Genomic DNA, 23,544 nt, shown 5'->3' with positions numbered 1-23,544 from the left:
AAGGCCAGTGAGTTAGCTGTGTGAGATGGTGGGGAGAGTTAGGAGGTGTAAGGGTCCCCTTGAGTTCCATGACTTTATTTTTGCTAGAAGATAAGGGTTATGAATGATGTCTGATTTACTCTGTACTCCATTAACTAGCTGTTTGCATTCTGGTGGTCATCTCTTGCAATTTGCAGGAGGGAGGGAGTATCATGCCATCTTCTTCTTTGCCATGGTAGCAAAATATCTTGTAGTAATCCTACCAAACAGCAAAGACCAAAAGATTCTAGTCCCACCTTAGCCATGGAAGCCAGTTGGGTGACTTTGGGCCAATCACATTCTCTCTCAGCCCAACTGGTCTCACAGGATTGTTGTTGTGGAGAAAATAGGAGGAAGAAGGAATTGTAGGTGTATTCACCACTTTGACTTATTTATAACAAGAATAAAGGCAGGAAACAAACAGATAAAATAACCCCCAAATACACATTTCAAAATAAGCACATATAGCATTCCTTCCAGTTAGTGGCATTCACTGTGACTCAAAGACTTTGGCTTGATGTTATCACAGTTGTCCATCAAGGAGCTTAGGACTGGTACTTTGTCCTTGAGCCTTTCTCCTTTGTCTTCTTCCACATAATGAAGAATGCAGTTAACTCTTTCTATACCATTTTCTCTAATGCTGTTGGAATATCCCAGTCTTATATTCTGTGGAACTACTCATGTTTCATTTAAGGCCAAGTGCGCTAGGCCATTTTCATTTTCACAGGATGATTTGGGGGTAAGACCCTTTCAATGGGCATCCATTCTTTTGAATTCCTCCATCTCTTCCAATTTGCTTCCTCATTGCCACTAATTACCAGCTTGAGTCTGCTTTCCAGATCTTATTTATCAGCAGTTGAATTCTTATGCACATAAAAATAAACTTGCTAGCCATGTTTTGGCTTGGTTTATTGGGCTAATCCAGTGTAAGTTCCCCAAAGTCACTTGATAGTGAGATGGGTGGCATATAAATTTAATTAATAGTAATAATAATAAATATCTGAGGTCCTTGGATTCAATAGGTGGGATGAAAATGTCAGATTCAGTCTAAACATCTGGCTGAATGTGCAAGTATCAGGACTTACAAACTGAAGTTGAGCAACTTTGGAAAAAGAAATAGTGTGTTATCTCAATTGTAATTGGAGCCCTTGGAGCAATACCTAAAGGACTGCCTTGCTATTTGGAAATCCTGAATTTATCAGACTTGAATACCCTGATTCTACAAAAAAACCCACCCTACTTGGAACAGCTTATATCCTCTGACGCTACCTGAACAGTTCCTAGGTCCTTGGTTAGGACTTGACCTGTTGAGCTACCAACCAGCCCCAAAGGCTGTGAATCTCACTAAAGATTTAATAATAATAATAATAATAATAATAATAATAATAATAATAATAGTAGTAGTAGTAGTAGTAGTAGTAGTAGTAGTAGTAGTAGTGATGGAACAGCTTACATCCTGTGAGGATAACTTTAGCACCATCAAACAACATCTGCCTATCTCAGATCCTTGGGAAGGACTCAATAAGTGGATAAAAAATGCCAAATCCAGGCTAATGAACACCTGACTGGCTGTGTGACCAACCATGACAAAAATATAGGAATGTAGGAAATTCAGAAAACTGGGCTATTTGATAGACAAAGTTGCCATGCAAACAAAGCCAGGGGTATCTCCCACTCTTGTACTTTGTTTTACTCCCTGCACATTAAAAGGCAGGAATAGAAGGAAGAGCAGAAGTAGGAAAAGGATCAGAGGCAAGTCAGCCTTGGCAAAGTCCTATCATGCTGAGACCATAAAAACTTACGCTGAAGCAACAGTAAAACTAACAAAAAATAACAATGTCCAGAACACTATCATATGCTAACAAGCCTTGGCCAGGCAGTATCATAATCCTTTATTGAGAAATTCAACACAATGAATGCTATTTCTTTCCGGTAGATGCCCCACCAAATTCCCAATTAACTGTTTTAATTTTTGTAATCACTTTTGTAGATGCCTTCATAGAAATAATAGTCACTAACACTTCTTTTAGTAGCTGGACTGCCTATACATGTCCTTATACTCCTGCTTCTAGCCTAGTTTGCTAATTTTTAATTTGCTAGACTCCAAAGATCTAGAAAGTTGTACACTGATAACTAAGACCAGGAGTTAATTATTATACAGGCTAATAAATGACAGGAGTGTCATTTATCTGGTAATTCATTCCTCATCTTTTTGACTAGTCCTTGAGGGAAGCAAAGACTGGAGTCATGTACTCTGATCCCTCAGAGGAGCTATGTAGCTAAAATGTATGGGTTTATTGCATGTGGAAACATCAATGTGCATTAATATTTACACCAAGTTCCTGAGTCCTATAGAACCTGAATGCATCTTTTGATGAGTCACCTTATTCAGCCCCATGAACTGACAGTCCTGATCTTCAGTCCTGAGAGTAAACTGTTGCTTTAAGCAAGACTTCCACAGTTCTGTATCCTCCAGGTATATTGGAATCTAATTCCAAGAATGTTCAGCTAGGAGGGCCCCTACTGGCCAGGAAGGAATTCTGAGAGCTACAGCCTAACATATCTGGGGAACACCAGGTTGGGAAATGTCCTTAAATCATAATCAACTAGGAAAATGTTGGGGAGTATTCAAAGAAGAGGATTAAGCCAAACAATAGGTAGCAGAGCAAAAAAAGGGTTATGAAAGGTAGTAATTGTGATACCATACACATAAAAGTGGAGAAGGAAAAGGTTGTGAAAGGTTATGGAAGAGAAATAGTCTTATCATTTCCAAATAGCTTTGTGTGTGAATTGCATCAGATAAACATTTCCTAGCTCAGGTCCTGAGTATGTGACCCCAGTGTACAACTCATCTCTCCAGCATTAACTCAACAAAGTATTACTAGTAGTCAAATTCTCTCCCATAAACACACACATACACACACACACACACACACACACACACACACACACCTTCCCATTAATCAATGCTTTTCAAATTTAAGGCATCTCCTCAACTGCAATCAGGCTGCAATCAGACAATAAGCTTATCCTATCCTATTCTTTTTTCATTGTTTGGCTCCTATGATTTGGGCAGGTCATTTCTCTCCCAGTCATTTTTTTTCAGAAAGTATGTTGGCACATTTTTTGTGGGCTGTCAGTTCTTCAAGGCAAGTAAAAAGCATAATAAATAGCTGTGTTGATTTTTGCTGGGCATCCAGATAGTTCTTCAATGGCTTTGGAGAGATGCAGGAATTAAGTTAAAAATGATAGATCTAATCTGACCTAATCTAAAATGGTCTAAAATGAAACGTGAGCCAAAGACAAAAATGTGTATAGAATGTATGAGGAATAAGGAGAAATAGAGAATAGAATTCCCCAGGAATAAGGGGAAATTTGAGGAATAAACAAATCTGAGTGAATTTCCATCTCTGTATTCATGGAAAGTTTTTTTTAAACAAAGTAGCCCTGTTATTCAGTTTCAGAAGTGGTAGAAGAATTTGATGGCTTTTGCTGTTATAGCAATTGCTATTTGATGTTTTGTATCAGAGACCTCTGAAAGCAATCTCTCATCCAGATTCTGTATTCCGAGTAAAGCAGCTGTTACTATGTGCGTGCAGTGTTTGGGGGTCTGGGATCATTGTATTCTGCAGATTGGGAAAGTTCTGACTGACCATCCAAGCCACGTAGTCAATCTGTTTCCACCCTTAACCTACTGTCCATGGGCTTTTTCAAGCCTCAGAATGTCTCAAATACATGCACTCTAACTTCCCTCATTTGAAGATTCCCATCCCCGTCCCTGGATGTTGCTCTGCTCACTTCCGTCCCTCTAGACTCCAATCTCTCCTTCTGAGCCAAGCTGGAGAAGCAATACAGTCAGAGGGCTTGTTGCATTCCAGATGGTGATGTAGTTGAGGGAAGGAACCACAGTGCCTGGAACCAATTTAAATTCCACTCATATGTTATTGCAGTTGGTGGGCTCCTCCAGCTGTACAGTTGTAACTGCTATATGGAGTAGAATTTTATAAAGCAGCTTCCTCAGTAAAAAAGAGCCCTTTGCCTTTTCTTCCTAGTGTTTGCTAAGGATTTCTTTCTAGATAATTTAATAAATATTTTTTTAAAAAAAACACAAGTGGAGTTTATAAAAGGAGATTGCTAGCCTCCCCCAGCTTTTTACCCTTCAGTTATGTTAGATGACAAGCACCTATGTGGGGATTACGGGGTTGGTCGGCTAAGAGATCTGGATGGCAACATAAGCAATTTAGGTCACAAAAAAACAAGTTAGTCTTTAAGATCCCAAATGCTGTTTTGTTATTTTTTGCTACCCATCTGAAATATTTTTATCAGCATATATTCTGTCAACTATTTTTCAGTATCACAGAATTGGGTTTCCTGCTGCTATTTCTAGCTCTGCACCATTGTATTTCATTGTAGTGTTTACTTGTTATTGTAGTAGTTTGTTGAGTGAGGGCAAAATAAATCTCTCTGGCACATTTCCACCAGATCTTAAAAATTTCCTGGGTCTATAAAGCAAATTATAAAACAATTTTCTATCATAAATCAACAATATCTCTGACTTACTTGTTTCTTTGTCATTTACTCTTCTATTTGACGGCTAGGCATAGTCCATTCTGCCCCTGTTATTCCTCCAAAAGAGAAATAAATTTCTACTGCATTCTGTTCTGTTCTGTTCCATTCCACTCATTTACACATTCACAAACAATACAGTAAGAAGAGTTCTCCTTTTTTTTGTTTTTAGTGTTGTGAATGGGTCTTCCCCTTTGCATTTCTACTGGAACTGCTCTGTGACTGCTGTTGTCATAATTCTCCATTTTAACATGATGCTATTGAGGGCTGTTTCAAACTTGTCAATTCTATGTACATAATTGTAGTAGCAACAAATTTGCCCATATTGGAAGTAAATAGCAAATTTTTCAGTTTTCAAATATTTCCAACAAAATTAGCCAACAAATCATATAATTCTAGAGTTGAAAGACACCATTTAGGCCAGGGCTGTCAAACTCCTGGCCCACGGGCTGGATGCGTCACACACCGGCTACGCCCATACCCAGTCATGTGATGCCGCCGTGACAATGTGAGTTTGACAGTCCTGATTTACGCCATCCACCCAAATCTACGCTCAATACAGAAGTTAGATCAAAGCAAAGAACAATTGGTCATCCTGCCTTAAATAAATGGAAGAGAATCCTATCTCTTCTCTGTGTACTTGCACTGTCAAACTCCTGTTGCTCTTAGATATTCCTCCTCTAACATTTGGCTGGAACCTGACTGTCCTTATCTTAAAACCATTATTTCATGTTCTGTCTTATGAAGACAGTGCTTGATATTATTCTATGTGAAATCTCTTCACCTCAGCTACTGGAATTTTTCATGAGATTTAGGTTTTTTTGTCTCTAATACTTTTCATTTTTCTGTCTAAATTTGCTCCAATTCATCTGAATACTTTTTAAAGTATTGTGACCAGAACTGGACCCAATCTTTAAAAAAGAGGTCTAGTCAACACAGAATAAAGTGAAATTATTACTTCCAGTTATTTTGAACTTATACTTCTTTAGATGCATTGTTCTGTGTGTCATAACACATAGTTGACTCATAATTTACTTTGCAACTACCATTTCAAGATTTTTCTTACTAGTAATATTGCCAAATTAATTGTTTTCCATCCTCTAGCTGTGTATTTCATTCCTCTTTCTAAGTGAATTCTTTTGTACTTTGTTGCTGTTTCATTCTTTCCAGTCCATTCCTATAATCAAGATTATTTTGGATTGTATTACTATCTTGAGTCTTAGCTATTCCTCTTAATGTTATCTCTATTACTCATCTGGAATATAAACTTTCCCCATCCTTTTAATTAATATTTTTTGATATGATAAACTTAATAAATCTTAAAATTCATTGTGACGCATTCCTCCTGTGAGGCAGCATATTTAAATGGTTAACACATATTTATTTCTATTTCTCATAGTACTGAATCACCAGTTACTGTAACTATTCTGTCTCCTTGCCAGATGCTGCTTGGCCCTTCGAAGAGGCACCATCTCATTTCCTGTTCGGCAACATTTTTTTTTCTTCTTTGAAAGCCCAGAGGCTTTTTTTTTTTGGAAGACTATTAAATCTGGGTCTGAATTCCAGTATCTTTTATGTTGTTTCTGGACAACACTCTTGTCCACTCATTAAACAAACATTCATTTGTTTTATGAAATGAAACTGCTTCATTGTCAGTTCTTGTTGAATGTGTCTTTATTGGATCTATGCTGTTGAAGCTTGTTTACTTCCTGCTCCAATTCTTGTGCTTTTTCTTCAGAGCCTGCTCCAAGCTTGGGCTTTCTACCCATATAATTTATTTTCAGGGCAGCATCCAAAACATGTCATGTGAATAGCAAGTCATGTCCATTCATCTCCACTGCTGTCTCTCAAGGACATCATCCACCAATACAGAGGTGATATCTTTTCCTTTTCTCAGGCTGTCAAGTTAACTAAGTACCAGCTGCCCATCAGAGATTAACTTTTTAATTGACTTCTTAAACTTCATGTTCATATTATCATGTCTTTCTCTGGTTTGCTCAGATATTGCTTCCAGAAAAGTGCCATATTACAAAACATTTGGTGCTTTGGGGAAGAGGCCTCTGGCTTCTGTGTACAGAAATCTCCTATCCAGGGTAGGGGCAGCAAGTGAAACAAAAAAATGTGTTGGAAATTTGATGGAGCCATTATGAGCAGAATCATGGTTAAGGCAAATGAAACCTGGTCCCCCTTGGCTGAGATAAAACCTCTTTCTCTGTCTTAGGGAGAGAACAGAGCAAGGCTTGTTCCTCTTATCCCTCTCTTACCTCCTATTTAGCATTGAGAGCCAGACCACATTCACCCTTCCCACTGCCTTCCTTCCCTTTCCCTTCCATGCTTGACTTCAACAAAGGCATACCCAACAGCTCATCTGTCCGTTCTCCAATTTTCCCTTTCCCCTTGCCTCTCGTTAGCTGCCACCCTTGAATTCAAGTCTAATGTACCCACTTCTGCTTGGCTTTTTCACATCTCCCACCCGAGAACATCTCTGATATAACCCATTTTGAATTCATGCCTAGATTAAACATATATTTCAATCCAGGCATGGATCAGTCACTGTCTTTCCTATGCAGAGAAGAGATCGTATAGGGAACTTCTTAAATGGCCTTCTACCCTAGGATAGATGAATTAGTGTAATGATGCCCTCCAGTTCTGAGCATGAGACGTTCATGGCCAGGTTTGTGAGAGAGGTCAGAGACCATTCAGAGCAATATTTGATCATTCCAGTTTCAGGAATAATTCAAGAGAGGAGTTGACAAATCAAAAAGAGTGTGGGCAAAGCTACAAGGATAATAAAAAAAAATCTGCAAGGCAAATCACATTACCAGAACTTGTGTAAACTTTGCATGTTTTGCTTGCTGGAAGAAATCCTAGGAGATGTAAGTTTACAGCTTTCAAAATATTTATAATGATGTCAAAAGAAAAAGGAGAAACATTTGTCCACTGTGTGCTGCTGCTGGAATAAAAAAACAGGAAAAAAAAACCAAAGTAGATTTGCAAACAAGCAGTTCTTCATTCTCTCCTATTTTAGAGATTCTTCTATTGACAGCAGTTTGGAAAGGAAAGGTAAAAACGTCCTTATAGTTACATGCACTGATCATACACATTTATCTGAGAATATAAAAAGATCTGACTGAAATGTAGTTAGTTATTTATCACATTTATATGGCCACCCATTTCACCAGAAATGACTCTGGGTGGTATACAGCGGGTAGTGTACAATCATGATTTAAAACATAAAGAAACATATACACGTAGTTCTCGACTTACAATCATAACTGAGCTTGACAAATAAGTCATAAAGGTCATAAAGCAAGACATCATGTGGCCAGGCCTGATTTTACAACCTTTTTGCAGCGAACACCACAGTCATTAAGCAAACCTATTATTTTTTCATTATGGCCATTTTTTTTCTTGGAAACTGGAAGCAAACACCAGTTTCTGGGGAAAAAAAACCTCATAACAAATTGTAGTCATGTGACTGTGGGGGTGTTGTAAATGGCCATAAATTCAATACCCAAAATATGACCAAAGATTACCTGTAAAGTCTTTCATTCTATACTTTGTTACATGGGGGGAAATCCATTGTACTCAATGGGACTTTGTTCTAAATCCCACTGGGGATCAGAAACAAAACTACAAAACTGCTATTTCAATTTTATATGCACATTTAGATGAAAATAAAAACTACTGAGTTATGGATGCTCAGGGAGTTTCCAAGTTTGAAACAGAAAATCTGAAAATCCTAAAGCTGTTGAGATACTAGTCTAGGGACCATATGAATGCATCCTAAACTAAGTAAGAATGACTTGTGAGAAAAAGAGGGAACCTAACAAAGGGGCAGTCCACATTTCTCTGTAAATTCTCAGATTGAAATAATAGAAGAGATATACAATTATGAACTCTGGGTTCTTATTTCTATTCTTACCAATTAGCAAATTGACTGCCATGATTTTAATATTTGTTTAAAGTCAATCTGAATCTTGTTCTTTTAAGAACAGAATTTAGGACTGAAGGTACTGGTAATAAACCCTGTGTTTAAAATTTCTTAAAAGATAGATTCATAAGTTATTATGTTAATTCCATGATAAATGTGCAAAGAAATGCAAGAGTTCTTTGCATGAATAGCCAGCCCAATGGTTTTGTTTGCTTATGTTCCATGGAATGCCATCTGGCTTTTCAAGGACATCTTGATGTGTGTCCTCCAAGCCTTTGCATGTACACTCAATCTCTCTGCTGCTTATGATTGTTTATTATCCCATATTATAACATTCAAGGGCAAAAGAAAGATTATCCTGCATTATCTTCAATCTAATTATTATTAATACAACATAATTGGGGTACATGGCACTTTCCAGTTACGTAGCAAAATAAACAGAGCTGGGTGTTACTATTGGGAAGGACAGGAAAGTAACCTGCTTGGGAATTCAAATGCTTTAAAAGTGAATGATGTGTTTTTGCTACAATATAATCACATTGCTACTTGTAGCTGGTTTCAGTAGTAGGCCAATCACCAAAGAAGAATTGTGGCATTTTTATTTATGGCATGTATAATCAAATTATACACTTTCTTTTCTTGGGTGCTGGTCATAGGCTCTAATAGGCAGGGCTCAGCTCTGGGACCTGTTCCATTTTATTTTGCACAGCCAGAGCTCAACACAACTCAACACATGTGGGCCAATGATACAAGATAAATGCATGAGCTTCCCTTGCCTTCCCAACCAGTTTGAATCACAGACTCTAGAACTCCTGTATACTTCTGATAAAGTTTGCTCCCAACTTCCAAGTAGGGATGGGAAGATAATCTTCAGAATAGAGGCCTGAACTCTGAATTCATACATTTAAAATTAATGTTGACTTAAAATGCAATTGAAAGGTGATTGATTTAGAGAGCTACTTAGGGAACCTGTGTAAAGTGGCAGCTGATTAATTTGTTGCTTTGGAAAAGTCAGAGGCATTTTAAAGCAGTTTATGCTGTAATTAAAAGTGCTCCAATTAGGAAAAGAAGGGCCACCCCTCATTTTGTGGTGGCATTTGCAGCTAACTTTAACATGAGTTTTTCTAAATATGTCTTAAGCTCTAAGGGGAACACTGAATTTTAGTCTCTTTCCCTTTTCCTCTACTATTTCAACATTCAAAGGCACCTGAATAAGAAACCGCCCCCCCCCCCCCACTTTTATTTAAGCAGTAGGGGAACTACGGTGCGGCTTTCCAGAATTTTTACCGAGTTCCACCGAAAAGCACGCATATAAAAATATTGTATCAATCCGGGTCCATCAACGTGGCCCGACCTCTTTTCTCATTATCTGTTTATTTATTATATTTTTGTCCCGCCGTACTCAAGAAAAAACAAAAAACTTCTAGCAGATCTTCCACCGGGTCTTTCAGAAACCAAAGAAGGCAGCAGGGGTGGCTTCGCCAGAAGGTAAAACCCCGATCCTCAGATCTAAGGGAAAACTAGCGGTAGCGGCCAAGCAAAGGCAAAAAAAGGAGACTCGCCGGGACTCCCCGGATCCTAAGCTCAACCGAGGAACTGCATGGAAGTGAATGGGAGGCGGGTCATGTGACTCGCCGCCGCGCCGGGATGTGCACATGCATCCTTGCGATGGGCAAAGGGAGGGAGGGAGGCGAGGCTTCGGAGGGGTCACGTGTCTTTCCCGGCTCTCCTCCTCCTCCTCCTCTCCCCCCCCCGCCAGCTGCGGAGCCAGCCAAGCAGCTGGCTGGGAGGGCTTCTTTCACCATCGTCCAGCGACTGCCGCAGCGCAGCTGGAAAGAAAGGGGAAGGGACAGGCCGCCGGCTCCGGATCGATTGCCGGGTCCTTGCAAAGCCTCTGAAGGGTCGATGGATACCCTCTCCTGCTTGTGAGGCACACGGCGCAGTGGCGCCTTTGGAAGTGCCGCGAAGCCAGCATGTGGACTGGGTAGGAAGTCTTGAGTCTGCAGTGAATTTCCGACTGGGGTGGCGATGCTGGTCACAGTGGCACTTTACGTGCCTTTTGCCCCTCGGGGGAGGATTGTATTCCCGTAATCTGCTTTTGCAGCTCATCCGCGGGAGAGACTCCCCTTCTTAGGTTCAGGAAGCCCCGGCTGAACGTTGCGGAGGCAGCGGCGGGATCCGGAGAGGAGTCCCCGAGCGCCGGCTGAGAAAAACTGACTAGAGGGGAGGGGATGCGGTGTTGACTAGCTTGCATTTTCCGGATAAGAACTTGTGTGAGTCTGATGACGGGGAGTAGTCCCTCCAAGACAGTTCCGCGGCTGACGTGTAAATTGGAATGGTTGTGCACCGTGGTCAGCGAGGGGTCTAGATTTGAACTGGTGTAAGGTTCAGTTGGAGTGATCCAATTTTACTCCCTAAAGCGGAATATTCTGATGAATTCCAGAGGTGCTTAGGAGCCTTAACTCCCAGAACTGCAAAATCTCCATCTAACAGGGGGTTCTGGTGCATGCAGTCCCAGTGATAAGCCCTAGGTTTGAAAATGGCAAAAGTGTTGCATTCTGAAATTCCACAAATTTCCCTGCAAACATACCCAAAGATATACCTGCAGGTGTATGAAATACCTGTCCAAGGACTGACAACAGTGAGATGGATTCATGTGTGTGTGCGCGGGTGTGCACACATGTGAATGGAAATGTTGATGCATTTCCAGGTTTGGAGGAAACAGAGAAAACATTTGGGATGCCTCCAAACCCACCTGGCTACCTGATTGCTATACTTCCTCTGCTTTTTCCTCTTCCTTGTTCCCATTACCTCACAGCCACTATTGCTTCCTATTCCTTGTACTAACTAGCCAGCCACCCAGCAAACAACATGGAAAGTAAGTGTTCTGCTGGTCATCCACCTATGGTATTGCTGTACAATTTAAAGTGCTTGGATGCAGTTTCAGCCACTGGTTGACATGTGTTCTTTTGTGGGGCCCCAGACGTACATCTCATTAGACTTGATAATTGTGCATTAGACTTGATATTTGTCACTTTAGATCCAAAATCACTCTCTTCCAGAGATCCAGTTCTGCACATTGTGCAGAAGGGTACAGTACTTCTTTCCAGCCTGTTAGCTAAAGGTTCATCCCATGAACTGAAAAAAAGAGTGACAGGGGAAATCAAAGGTGGGCTGATGACATTGTCTGGATGCATAATAAAAATCTGATATTGGCATCTCTATGGGGCAGAGCTCAATTGCTAGCTTCCAGAAACCAACAGCTTTGACATATTCATATCTTCGTGCTCAGGGCCATAAAGGAAGAATTAAAGTCAGGTTGAAACTATCGGGGGTAAAGACTAGGAAGATTGATTCTAAATCTAGCACTTTGGGCTCTTCAGTATCTATTTTTGCCTGCTTACTATCTTTGAAAGGGTAAAGGACCATCTCAGGTGTGATGCAGAAAGAGAAATAGTACGCAATTGGACTCTTTTTCCTTGCAATAATGTTTTGATGTTTCCATGGGCAATGGACGTGCAGAACCACATTTATCTTGGTTCAATTGTTGCTGTGCCCTTGAAGTCCTAAGAACATGAGTGATGTGTGTATAGATCTTGAGACAGCCAGTGGTTGTAGGCTCTGCTGCCAAGGAATATGTATGTTATTTCAGGAATTCCTATGCCAGAAATCCTACTAAGTCGATCGTGTATAAACATTTTTATATATATTGTCCAGCACTTTAGATTATGTTCCAAAAAAGCTTTCTAGTATTAGTTAACATGTCAGCAGATTTCCCATTTACAATTGTGGCATCAGGTTGATGATGTGGTATTGCAGTGTGAGAAATATTATGGAAATCAAAGAGGACTTCATGAAGTGGCTTGATTCTCTCATTAAAGCAAAGCAGAATACCAGAAGAATAATAGCCTTACGAGTGTTATTTTTGTGCTAATAACCAGTGTTGTTTCTTTTATTTGTTTATATATTCAGAGAGCTTTAACTAGTCTGTGTGAAAGTGGGGGGGTGAGGGAGGGAATGATGAAGTTGTCTTGTAGTTTCCCAGTTAATAATTCCTCTCCAGGTAGGAGGAAACAGTGAAACATCTCTTTATTCTGGTGTCAGAGGAAATTTCTTTCACGGAAGAGGAAAGCCCTGCAGATTTCTTTCTTGGGCATATTCCTTGCAGAATTCTACCAGAAGTCGTCTAAAGGCATTTCATACAGGAAATTGCTCTGTCAGACCAGCTCTGCAGGGAACTCATTGGGCCTTTTGCTAAAAGTGCAGATCCGGCACATTTCTCTCTCCCCTCCTCCTGTTTCGGTAGAATTAGATTTTTTTAAAAAGATCTTGCTAACAACTTCCCATTGTGAAGAGATTTTGTGAGGCAAAGGTTGGCCTTCCTCACTAAATTGGAATGGTGGATTGCGGCTCTTTACTCGGTCTGACAGTTTCAGGGAAGAGCATCTGTAACCTTGAAGCCTGGATTGAGGACTGTCTCTTCAACAGCTTCAAATTAAAAGTCTGCTAAGAAAATGACTCATGATACTTATTGACATTTATCCCAACACTTTATTGTGTCATATTATCTTGTTAATTTCATTTAAATTTGGGAGGGAGGAGTTCCTTCACCAAAAGCTTCTTCTTGAAAAGAGCAGCTACGTTGGATTACTAAATAGCAACTGTTCTTGAAAATAAAGACCAGATGGCAATTTTAATCCAGACTAACAGCGGCAACTGCACTGATTAATGATTCTGAAATTTACCCTCAGTGTGGTTGCTTTCAAATAATTCAAATAAACATAAAGTGCTGGGATTGAGCAAAAATAATTACTGGACGGTGTAATATTCCTAGATATTGATATGGCTGAAAGCCTATTTAACTCCATGCAGGTCAGAAATGACATCTGCAAAATAGGAAGGAAACAGGATGGACTATTATATAAGCTATTGCAAGAAATGGTCAACAGACAGCAAAGACCAGAGAAAAGAGCTGTGGCCAATTTTTTTACATTGTTAAAGTAGAGGTTAAGTTTTAAACTCTTGAGTGTTATGTATATGGGTAATATAGATGGTTAGAGTTCTAGACTTTGGAGAAGCTGCTCTTTGCCAGGACAAAACTAATGTCAGATCTGCAATAATAATTATTTACCGGTTCAGGTCTTGTCTTTTATTTCCCATGATTGCTCTTGTGGGTGGGCTGTAGTTGGGGAATGAGGTTTATTGCAATGGCCTGAATGTACCGGTGTCTAGATGATGTATTTTGAAAGCCAGGAGGAAGTTCAGTACATGAGAACGTGTATTCAGGATATGGGAGCATTTAATAGACATGTTCATTCACCCCTGCTACATCCTGTAGGATACCAGTTGTACTGTTGACTGCAACAGATAGGCATTATAGAAAGGCAACTTTCCTCCTTTTATCTAATGTTGGTAGATTACCTCAAAGGTGCTTTTTCAAAAGGCAGCTGACCTTTCTTTGTTTTTCCTTGAAGATATTTTGCTTCTCATCCAAGAAGCTTTATCAGTTCTGACTGGATGGTCATGGTGGTGGGGAATGGAAGGATTTGCTCTAATTCTTAGGGTTTGGGGCCAGAACTAATCCTTCCATTCCCCCCTACCCCCATCATACAGTCAGAACTGGTGAAGCTTATTGGATGAGAAATGAAACATCTTCAAGGCAAAACAAAGTCCATTTGCCTTTTGAAAAACACTTTTGTGACAACCATGACCTGAATGACTGAGAATCTCCATATAGTAGACTATGTCCCAAGTTTATTTCTCAGCATCTCCAGAAAGGACTATGGAAAGTCTTTTATAAAGAAGTTGGAGATTTATTCATACATGTTGCAGTTCCCATGGATCTGAGCAGAATCTGGTTTTGGGCAGGGAGTGATATTGATATTGAGCTAGATGGACCAATAATGAATTGACGAGTCTTTGAAGTTTGAACTAAGCATAAAAGGCAAAGCTAGAAGAATATTGTTTTTCTTTTGTTCCGTTGTGTCTGATTCTCAGAAACTGCCTTGCACAAGTTCTTGCAATTTTCTTGACAAGGCTTTTCAGAAGGAGTTTGCTCTTATCTCCTTCCTAGGACTGAGAGAAAAACCGACTGTCCAAGAACACCCAATTGATATAGTCTCCTGGTTTCTAGCCTGATGCCTTAAACACTTCACCAAACTGGGTGTAGGGAGAGGGAAAGTGGCATAGAAAAAGTGAAAAAAAAGAAAAAGAAAATCAGTGACCGGAAAAAAGTATTTGTAAAAATACAGGAGCATTTTTAAATTTTATTCCTTTTTGTTACATAAAGGTTTCCTACTTCCTCCTGTATCCTAAGGATTTGTGAAAATTAGTTTCTTTGTATTCCCAGAATTTTTATAAATAAGCTACCCAAAACAGGAAACCTTCAGTTTGCTGCCTTAAATAAAATAAGGTTCATACTTCTACATTTTACTAAGGGTCAGATAACTGGAAATTTTCTGATTGCTGTTCATTTATCTTTGCTGAGTTGTCACTAAACAACTCTTTCTAACAGAATGCCCAGCCTTGAACTATTTGTAAATGTCTGTTTTCCTCATGAAAGCATGCAAGCGTAGTTACAATTTCTATACAGTAGGTAAATAGCAGTTCATAAGCACTTCAAGAAAATTGACAATAAAGTAGTATTTGTGGGAATAAAAGATTTTTAATATAATTCACACCTTTCTTCGTCTGATTTAGGAAATGATTCAGGACCTGAACTATTTTGCTCAACTGACAGTTGTTTTTAAAGAAACTCTTGCTGACTGAGCTCCTTTTAAACTAGACAAGCAGAAGTTTAGATGTTTCTGTTTGTGAATGAATAGTTGCCTTTTTCTGCATGTAAACTGTATATGTCAAACGTGAGTGAAATTTCATTGCACATCACATCACACTGCATTAAGTTTTTAATTAGCTGTTACACATGGAAGCAAAACAGCCAACTGGTATGTCCATCTTATAGAATGTGTGTGATGATAGAAAGAGAAAATCAGCAGTTTTAAAAAGATTTTGGATATCTTGAGCTTGAGAAGCCGAGATATAGATTCCCAGTTGTGCCATGGGTTAAATGAGACATTTTTTCTATGTTCTACTATGGCCTCTGCTGTTCCAACTAGCCTTAGAATAATAATTACCTAAGAATGTTTTCAAATGCGCTGTAAATGCTGACTCAGTGTGTTTTTTATCTGTTAGCCACACAGGAACCAAGACTTGCTGATTCATTTCTACTTTTCCAAGGGGCAGTGCAGACTCTTGCCAGCATCACCTGGCATCATACTGGAATGCAGGGCATAAATAACAAGTTATTTGGTACTTTTCTGCTCAATTTTCTGTTTTTAATGCAGCACACTAAACTGATCATAATGACATGTCTTGGACAAATATTACTTTATAGAATCTTCTAAAACATAAAAAAAATACGGAAGGCTTGTTCTGCAATTATTTAAAAAGAACCTGTTGACCACTAGTGATAGATGACCATCTAGTAAACTTCCCATAAATTTAAAAGGAAGTAATGTTTGTTTTTCTTGAAGTTCTATTAAGTCTCTTCTTTTAAATAATGCAATCCTTCTTTTTAAAGATCATCTATTTTACTCTAGACGTGCATATTCAGTCTATGCTACAGAGTGTGCTAGATGGCTCACAGCAGTTAAATTCAAGTCCCAGCTACAAAAACAAAACAAATCCCTACCATTCTTCATCTTCAGAAGGTTTTTTTTAAATGTTATTTCAGTTATTTGTAGATTTATTTCCTCCAGGACCTCAAGGCAGTGTACATAACATTCCCTCTCTTTCCCACAACAACCACCCTGTGGGGTAAGTATATTTATTTATTGAAGTTCCCACATTGGGAACTTCAATAAATTCTGCTGCAGAATTTTCTCGAAACCTCTCAAGGCTTTAAATAAGATAGCAATGGGCAGAATTTATTGGTTTGGTTCCAGAGAAGTATTGGTAGAAAGCAATTTTTCACCTCTCTTTCCAACAACAACCCAAAACCTCTCTTGAGAATTGTTGATCCCTCAGTGATAACATGGGGTGATTGAAGAGAAAAGTTTCTGAAAATCTGATGCAGGCATCTTTTGTGACTAATTCTTATTCTTCAGCATGTCCTCATCCCCAACCTCCCTTCCACCCATGCCACATATTCTGTAGCCCTAATGTTTAGGAATTTTTTTGGATAAGACAGAAGCAACCCCTTCCCAGGATAAGAGTATTACTTTCTCACCAGGGTACCAAGTTTCAGTTATGTTAGACTTTGTTTTGCTACTTATTATTTTATTTATTTGTTAAAGTTGTATGCTATCCATCTTGCTAGAGGAGATTCTAGACAGCTTACTGACATTCAATTAAAACACATTATTGAACATTAAAACAATAAATAAGAATCTTAAATTTAAAACTCAATTAAAACTAAGCAGTGAATGAGGGAGCAAAGTATGCACAAGGAGCAGGTGAGATATTATTTACTCTATTAGCCACGTCCATCCTGCCATACCTGCATGGGGCCCCAGGCCAGTTGGCACAGCTATGTCTTCAAGGCCTTTCTGAAAGTCAAGCGTGTCGGAGCAGATCTTACCTGTGGGGCATGTTGTTCCAGAGGCTGGGAGCCATGGCAAAAAAGACTCTTCTTCTGGACCCCAACAGCTGAAATACCTTGGCTGACGGGATCTGGAGCAAAGCCCCTTCTACCGGAATGGGTGGGATGCACTAATCCCATCGGAGTTAATCTTTCCATTAAAATATCCAAATACTCTTTACATGTTAATTTATATTGGTTGTACAGGTTTAATTCTGACAATAAAGTTCTAATATTTTAATTCTGACAATAAAGACTACACTGCACTCATAAAAGATTATTGTATCTTTTCTTTTATGTATACTGAGAGCATTTGCACCAAGACAAATTCCTTGTGTGTCCAATCACACTTGGCCAATAAAATAATTCTAATTCTAATTAAGTCCAAGGCAAAATCTGGTATGGAATAAAAGTATTTCTAGAGATAGTCCCATATTTCTTCTATGAGAGATGGAATAATTTTGTCCCACATTCTCTGTTCTGCTTATTACCTGGGTTGGAGCCTGCATCCTATCGACACAGACAATTCCTGAAATTCCCCAACCCAGGTCTGTTTTGAAGGCATAGGGTAAGTATCTTGGGACTCTTACTACTTCAATGTATGCTAAAGCCTCAGGGGCATCTAGTCCCAGCAAGAGCAAAATCTTGGCTTCAGGATCTAGGGCGGGAAAGTGATGAGCCATATGCTTCAGGTGAGGTATTTTGCTAGCTACCTCTGGTGTTGCAATGTGGCTGCGGTCATCTGGTATCCCGCCCCATTCCAACACGGGCGGCAGTAGAAACTGGGAACTTCCATCTAATGACTCTATACAGAGTCCAGTAGCGCTCCTCCCCGCCGTGCGTCTTGGTGTGGTGCACGTTGATATCGTGAAGTGTACTTCTTCCTTCTGAACATCAAAGAGGTTGAAGAATGCGGACCTGGCTAGTGAGCGATTGCTCTGAGGATCCAGTATTACATACATCTTCACTGCTTCTTCTAGGCGTCCATCGGGGTAGACTTTGGCTAAGCAGATCTGGTGACACGAGCGAGGGGCTGGTGTGTTATTGCACACTGTCATGCAATTGACACTCACCACTGGCTTCGATTGTGCTTTCGCGGCGCATTGAGGCGCATAGTGTGCTTTCGCAGCATGCTGAGGCTCCTTGTTCAAAGGAGGGTTAGGAGTTGTCTGCTGTGGTGGTTCAGAGTCTGGATGCAGAGCAGTTTCTCAGGATACCTTAACTACATTTACCATGATGCATTCCCTTAAGGGGACCGCTCTCAATTTCTAACTAACTATCCCAAATCCCATTAATTCTAAACTGTCTGGACAGCACATTCTCTCCTTCCCCCACTTCATTGAATACTAAAAGTCTTTCTAATGGATTCTTAATATCTTGTTTCATTGATTTTTGAACCAAGGTTTCATTTATTACTATTAAATCAGGCCTTTAACTGTGCTAATTGGGCTGCTTCATAACTGAGCATAAAATTTGGGGTTGCTAATATCTCATTAGGCTTTTCCATTCTTTTTCATGATCAACTAATTTATTCTGAGTCTTCTACTGCAAATAAAAGTATTTAGCCATTTTCTATCTTCTTATTAGCACACTTCTATTAATCAGAAAGTGGATATAATTCTTTTAATATTTCCTTGTATTAAAGTAAATACTTATTGTTGTCCCTGTTAATTCCCTCAGGCAACTTAAAACATATGAAATGTTTAATGCTGGCAGTCTGCAATATTGTACAGGCTAGGGATTATCTTTTTTGTTATCCAACAGATGATGATTAGTTAAGGATATTTGTAGTAGCTATTTATAATATCACCACAGCATCATTTTGTTAATAAAGTAAAGGTAGCTGGACAGCATGAATAGCTTGATTTGCTCTACTGTGCCATAGCGCAGGTGGGATTTGATTGTTCATATTAAGAAGATCTCTGCATATAGAAAATTAGATGTCAGGCAAATCTAGTATCCTTTCTCACCAGTATACAGTTTTCTGCAGGGACATGGGAGATTAGGGGACTGTCTGCACAGCACCATCAAATAAGACTGTCTAATGCTCTGGCACTGATTTCTTTTCTTTTCTTTTTGCCAAATCCCAAAATGCTTTCCAAATCTGTGACTTCTGTCTGGGTTGGGCTTGGCTTTTTTCTGGTACTATTAGTTTTCAAGTCTTCCTGAGAGACTTATTTTTTTATTAACCATTTTCCCCATCATGCTTAATTATTTCCCTACCTAAATTGTAAATAGTCCCTGAACTACTTAAGCTACAGGAAAAAAAAGTGCTGTTGAGGTTTTTTTTTTCTTTTTCCCAGTGTCCTCAACTTATGACCAATTGCTTAGTGGCTGTTTAAAGTTCCAATGGATCTACCTGGGGGGTACTTAAGATACAGATTCAAAATTCCAATAGCTTCCCCCTCTTGAAGTTACATGAGTGCACTTTGGGTACTCAGCAATTGGGCGGCATTTTATTTATTTATTAACATTGTATGCCACCCATCTCACTATCAAAGATTTACAGCCGTTTGCAGCATCCTGCAGTCACTTGATCTATTTTGCATCAGTTTTACTAAAAACAAGCTGGTTTTCAGCAAAACTGCACCATAATGAACCATTGGGTCATTTAATGATCACTGTGTGTGCTTAATGACCACTGCAAAAAGTCATAAAATCGGATTGGTCATATGACTAGCCTGCTTTACAACCTTCATGAGTTATAACTGTGATGGGCAGACTCTGTTTCAGTCCTAACTTGAGGACAACCCTGCATTGCTATTCCCTTCAGATTTCTATGTTCTTCACCCATCTGCATTTCAGTTCTGTCTGGTCGATTTTAAGCGTTGTGTTTTAATAAGGAACTTCTTTTTCCAGGCATCAAAGAAATGCCTGGCTTATTATATTTTCCCCTAACTTCTTTCTTTTTGATAATTGTTTTTTTTAAAAAAAGATTTTGTTAGTGTCCCATTTTCTCCCTCCAGAAGTGATTGTCCCTGCAAACCTTTTCAATATGATTTATTTTTTTTTAAAAAAAACACCTGTTCTGGAATAGATATGCAGCCAGGCCCCTAAAGAACTTGAGGGCTTTCATCCCAACCACAGAATTTCATAGAACACTTTGTTTCCCCTTTTTTCTAGATCACTGAGCAAAGAACAATGTAAAGTCAGGTACAGGACGTGTCAGTAGCTTCCCAGCTTTTGCTGCACATTGTTTTTGATGCTGAGAGGGACTTTCCTTGATTCCAGGAATGGTAATTCACATCGAACAATAGAGGGCTGATATACAGTTGATGCAGGGGTGGGGAATATTTTTTTGCAAGCAAGGTTTCCTCCTTCTTTTCACAATAGTTTGGAGGAGGCATGGGAATTATATCATCATCAGCCAACCTGGGGCTAAACTATGCCTAGTGGAGGCTTAAAGCATTTTCAGAAAGTAAGTTGGCAAACAGCTCTATTGCAAATTGGAAAATTGCCAGCAAATTTCATTTGCTTAGTCTTGGCAGGAGATTTAGGGGCTGAAAAATGGGCCAGTAGGTACTTACACATGGTGGAATGAATCTGATATCAATAGCTTTGTGAAATAAAAATAGACATTTGGGCACTTGCTAAATTCAGGCAAGCTGATTTCATGGAATACCAATGGGCAGAAGCTCCTCAATACCCCATTGCAGAGCTCTTGATACTATCTCTTAACTTTGGTTAGGATTGATGCTGATACGCCCTTTAGCAGCCTTCAAGGTGGGGAGAGGAAGCACATGCTCTATAATCACCACCAAAAGGTACATCCAATTAAATAAATGCCATTTATTTAATGTTCAGGATTAATATCTATCTCTTCACTTGGTCCTTTTGAAAGACTTTTGAGCCTCAGTGTCCCAGAATGATTTGGCTGGCTTCCATCAGACTCCTAGTCAGGCTGTTGGCTGCCTAGTATGCTATTTTACTTGGAATCAAAATTGAAGTGTAAGACAAGAACTGACAAATCAAACATGTTATTCTTATTTTGCAAAGGTTTTTTCCCCAGAGATATCCTTTATTTGTTCCTTGCTTCACATGTACTTGAACCAACCTGATTTAATTGCCCTTCACATGTACTTGAACCAACCTGATTTAATTGCCCTTGCTTGATACATATATCTCATTTATTTCTGATCTCTTTTCCAAGATTGATGTAATCAAATCTTGGCCATAGGCTAATGTTGGCTAAACTTGAGCAATTTTTTCCCCAGGATTAACCCACAGGGGTGTCTGGATAATGGCTACACTTCTGTAGTTTCCTGTTTGGATCTTTTCCATGGTGGTTTTTCTTCTCGTGTGTGGCATATTATTTTAAAAAATTAATTATAGGTAAAAATAATTATGCTTAGGATCTTTATCCTTTTTAAACAAACACAGGGATTTTCAGTGGTTCTGAGATCTTTTAGCAATAGCACTTAGACTTATATACCACCCCATAATGCTTTACATCTCTGAGCATTTTACAAATGTCAACATATTGCCCAATAATCTGGGTCCTCATTTTACTGACTTTGGAAGGATAGAAGGCTAAATCAACCTTGAGCTGGTCAGGATCGAACTCCAGGCTGTGAACAGAGTTAACCTGCAATACTGCATTCTAACCACTCCATTTAGTGATTTATTCATACATTCATTCATACACCTGCTCATCTCACATTTATGTAGCTCTAGGCTGCCTACAATAAAGCAAATAAAATACATAAACTACATAATATAAAAAGTAAAAATAAAACACCTAGAAGTTAGGTGTTATCCACTTATTCACATAGCCAGGTGATATGCTGTGCCTGATGGCCAGGGCTTCAAGCTCCAGCTCAATTTAATTTACCTTTGCATTCATTATATCTTGTGAAAGAAACAGCCATATACTACTGTTATTACTATTACCAGATCCTCGTCCCTTCCCCCTTTCTTTCCATTTTATATGAGGAAATTTGGGATAGTGTAGAAATGTTCTGGAGATTCTCAATCATCCAGATCCTGGTTGTCCCAAAGGTGTTTTTAGAAAAGACAATTGGACTTCCTTGGGTATTTTTTCTTGAAAACATTTTGCTTCTCGTCCAAGAAGCACTCATTTTTCAGAATTTGAAGAATTGCCACTGAAACTCTAAAGGAAACACCCATTCTTTGTATTGATATGTCTGTTCGTGTGTTGGGGATATGTGTGTGGAGCAGTTACAAAACATAAGCAGCTGCCTTAATGCTATATTATATTAGGCCATTGATAAGAAATGCTGAAAATGATTTTAGGCAGAAGTCTCTCTTTGTCCTGTCTGGAAGAACCAGGAACTGAATCTCAGAACTCCTGCATGCAAAACATTATTATTATGACAGAAAAATTAAATTATTCAAGAGTTTTGTTTTTTTCCATATTCAGAACAAAAGCTTGGCATAGAGAGTGGGATTGTTTTGAAAGTTCTGTGTGGTTTTGAGTGCTGTATCAGACATTTTGCTTTGTGGCTTATGATAGGTTGCCTTTCTTTCAGTTTTTCCATGTCCCTTCTGGTTGTGGGACTGCTACTCCTGGCTTGGACTGGATGGAATGGCAGAGGGAATTCCAAGGCAAACAAGCCCTTATTGAAGCACATGGCTCAGAACTGAAGAGCCATTGTGGAGTTTGCTTTAATGCTGGAAAACAAGGGCAGGAATTTTTGCCACTGTCTGACCTAGGTTGACGCTTGGGAGTGCATCACTTGGTTTCATTCATAAGCATGGCTGAAACTTTTGAAGTTGTATATATCAAGATTATAATTGTTTGGTTGATTTCTACATTATGGCTTGTGTGTGTGCCTGTGTATCTGTGTGCATGTTCTTGTATCCTGTTGATGTTGAGCTTCAGAATGTCTTTTCAAATAAAAGGTTTTTTATGTCAAATGCCCTCTGATATTCAACTTCAACAGGAACCAAGAGTATGCATGGAGCCCACACAAAATTATGCTCAGTAATCTTACTAAGTCACTCAAAAGTCTGTCAAAAGACCTCTGATTTTGTTGTGATTTTACTCTTGTATCTTTTTAATGGTCAGCTGAAGAGTACCTTGAAACTAAAAAGAATTCTAGCTTGATTTGATTGATTTGCTGAACTTTGAATAAATTCTGCTAATGTTATTCTTGATGCTGAGTTTACAGAGTGCTGTGAAATTCAGTCTTTGTTCTCTGTGTGAACACATATACATTTACACACACTCTGAATATGGTGTGTGTGTGAATGTTTGCTATAATGTTCATGTAAGACCTAAACAATAGTGGCCCTGTTGTGAAAAGTGATAGAGTTAAGATTTTGTTTCATTGGAATATAGCCAATTTAAAATGATCTTCTTTGTGCAACGTATTATTCTTCCATTGAGCTATAATCCATTTTTGGCTGTGTTATGAAAGAATATGTATATGTGTGTACATGTACACATACACATACACACGTACACGTACACACACACACACACACA

The 23,544-nt window shown here is 39.0% G+C and overlaps 1 protein-coding gene across 10 annotated transcripts in view; it reads left to right on the top strand.

Annotated features, from left to right (window-relative positions):
- The first annotated feature begins 10,290 nt into the window (after window positions 1-10,290).
- The window catches only part of RAB3IL1 (RAB3A interacting protein like 1), a 33,188-nt gene continuing 19,934 nt past the window's right edge, over window positions 10,291-23,544 (top strand). For 9 of the 10 annotated variants that reach the window (XM_026686314.2, XM_026686311.2, XM_026686310.2 and 6 more), the window contains exon 1: window positions 10,291-10,502. In XM_026686314.2, the coding sequence (XP_026542099.1) occupies window positions 10,492-10,502 (11 nt within the window). In that variant the 5' untranslated portion in view covers window positions 10,291-10,491. Of the gene's footprint in view, window positions 11,397-23,544 lie in introns of all 10 variants that reach the window. The other variant, XM_087950650.1, reaches the window with a different exon arrangement.

The sequence above is a fragment of the Notechis scutatus genome, chromosome 1 (assembly GCF_049901735.1).
Source record: "Notechis scutatus isolate UNSWTSFEM ecotype Mainland chromosome 1, rNotScu1.2, whole genome shotgun sequence".
Lineage (NCBI taxonomy): Eukaryota > Metazoa > Chordata > Lepidosauria > Squamata > Elapidae > Notechis > Notechis scutatus.
Note: the sequence above shows the minus strand (reverse complement) of the source record. Positions and strands in the feature narration are given on the sequence as shown.